Genomic DNA, 2,515 nt, shown 5'->3' with positions numbered 1-2,515 from the left:
TAGGGAAAGTGATGAAAATGGGAGGCTCTGAGAATGTGCATCCCGGAAGAGGAGGAACAGTGCTTGCAAGACACAGCACCTTTGACCCCTTAGTGGTCCCTTGAAACCAAAGCAGAAGTGAGCAGCTCACCAGGTAGCACCCCCCTTTCTGGACAAAGGCTGATTGCTGAGGGCTGTCAGCATCCGGCTCCCACGGCAAGGCAGGAAGGATGGTAAGGTCCCAGGTGACCACTGCACCACATGCAGGGACAGGCAGCTGACAGTGCAAAGTGGCAGCTGAAGCGTTTAACAAAGCCCGACTTGTACCCAGCCTGTCACCTCTTTGTCAAGCCTCTCAGGTGTGAATGAGGTGGTGCATTGCACACTGCAGCACCTAGTTAATGAGGGGCTCCTCTCCCTCACTGGCACAGCTTCCTGCCCTCCTGCTGCAGGATATGAAATCAGTGCAGTGACTCATGTCCTGCTTAAGGAGGGTGGCCCTGGTCTGGCCTTGTTGGTAAGGTCACAGCCATGGGCTGGCCACCATGGGGTGGCCTGTGGGGCACTGTCAACCCAGCGGTGTGTTCTTGCTGGCAGGAGGCACTGGAAGCATGCCAGACCCGCATCTCCAAGATGGAGCTGCAGCAGCAGCAGCAGCAAGTGGTGCAGCTGGAGGGGCTGGAGAACGCCACGGCCAGGAACCTGCTGGGGAAGTTCATCAACATCCTCCTGGCCGTCATGGCCGTCCTCCTCGTCTTCGTCTCCACTGTGGCCAACTGCGTCGTGCCCCTCATGAAGACTCGCAATAGGACGTTCAGCACTTTATTTATAGTGGTTTTCATTGCCTTTCTGTGGAAGCACTGGGATGCCATCACCGGCTACTTGGAACGGTTCTTCTCTCCCCCCAGATGATGGCGGCAGGAATCAGCTGCATCGCGTCCTCGGCGCTCTCGGTGAGCACGTGTGGCAAAGATTAGTCAGCAGCTACTGCGCTGAAGTTTTAAAGTGTCCGAGTGAATTTGTTTACATTTAGAATAACGTTTTTTCTCTGCAAGATGCATTGCAATAGTATTTTTTAGATTTTATTCAAGAACTCTTTTTGGCGAGAATCCTGGATAATTTTTATGTAGCATGGTTCTCTTTGGATGCAAATCTTAAGATTCTTTAAAGTGTACAAAAGAAATAAATAAAATACAGAAATTTGGAGCATACCAATGGGCAATTTAAATCGTGGCTTGAACTACTGTACTAAACCTGTCAGGAAGAAGAGAACGTGGTTAGCTTAAGATGCGCAAAGCTAAATCTAGTGCACACCTTGAATGATGGTACCACAGCAAACCTGTAACACTAAACCTTTACTGTGAAGTCTGCTCACATTCCATGTCCAAATGTATGCGTTCAAAGTGGTTTCTTCCCTTAACAAGAGAAAAATGACGACCTGTGGATCTCCTTCCCAGCTGAGCGTCTGGGTTCGCCTGACTTAGAGTAACTTTCTGTAAGGCTGCCTACCTTGGCTAAGCAAATGAAGTGGAAGCCTCATGCCATACACAGTAACTGCACAGTCGTGCTGCAGTATTTTGAAGTAGTCCTTGAAATACTTACCTTTAAGCAGAAGCCCGTGGTCGCACTTTTAAGGTTGGTTTTTTTTTATATATGTATATTCACAGATTTAAAAAAAATCCAAACAGCATACTTGAAGAGTGTAATACTCCAACTCTCAGTGCTTCCTTATTGTTTCTAATAGGATTTTTTATTATAATTATTATTATTATTATTGGGGCTTGTTTTGTTTCTTTTTTAAGGGGTTGGGAGGGTCTTTTTTTTTTTTCCCTTTTCTTTTTTTCCTTTTAAATAAAGAAGTGATGTTTTTAAATGAAGAAATGCGTGAGTAATTGTGAGCCGTCTTGTCCTGAAACAGTTTTGAGGAGGGCAGAGGGTAGTTTCTAGTGCCAGCCTAGCTGGTGTGCAGCGCTGTTCATATGCCATTTATCTGCCTCCTGAGTGTACAGATGCAGCATCATGAGAAACATCTGTCTCACCCATTGTTGTCATGCAGGGCTTTTTTCCCTCCTCCCTTTTCCAGATGTGAAGGAGAGTGTGTTTATGTTTCTCATTTGCTTGTCATCAGTCATTCCTGGCCTCAGGATAAGAATAAGGAATTTTCATTCATCCCTTCCTTGGGGAAAAGACATATTCTCTTAAGGAAAGAAATACTGAGTCAACAGCCCACTTAAAAGAATGGTTGTCTCAGAAGTACCTGATTTAATTTTTAAATAAACCCCTAAAAAGTGAAACCAAAGTTTTCCTCCTGTCAGGCTCTGGTAAGATCATTTGTGTGTCTGTGTCAAGGTCTTTGTATGCTGTATTTGTGTGGTGTGCCATAGGGAGCAATCTCTTCCTCAGCCATGGGGGCTGGTACTGGGTGTAGATGCCTTTCCGAGGCTCTAAAGGAAACATCAGCTTCAACTGTAACTCTCACGTCCTAGCAGCGTGCTGGTGGTGGTGGGTACTGGCAGCCACGCTTCATGTCCAGGGA

The 2,515-nt window shown here is 46.4% G+C and overlaps 1 protein-coding gene across 1 annotated transcript in view; it reads left to right on the top strand.

Moving 5' to 3' along the window:
- Positions 1-1,166, top strand: part of TMCC1 (transmembrane and coiled-coil domain family 1) — a 10,762-nt gene extending 9,596 nt beyond the window's left edge. Inside the window, 1 exon segment of the mRNA XM_010014048.1 lies at positions 577-1,166. Coding sequence (XP_010012350.1) covers positions 577-891 — 315 coding nt within the window. The 3' untranslated portion in view covers positions 892-1,166.
- The last annotated feature ends 1,349 nt before the right edge of the window (positions 1,167-2,515 follow it).

The sequence above is a fragment of the Nestor notabilis genome, unplaced genomic scaffold (genome assembly GCF_000696875.1).
Source record: "Nestor notabilis isolate BGI_N333 unplaced genomic scaffold, ASM69687v1 scaffold30724, whole genome shotgun sequence".
Classification (NCBI taxonomy): Eukaryota; Metazoa; Chordata; class Aves; order Psittaciformes; family Psittacidae; genus Nestor; species Nestor notabilis.
The sequence above is the reverse complement of the archived record's forward strand: the minus strand, read 5'-3'. Positions and strand labels throughout refer to the sequence as shown.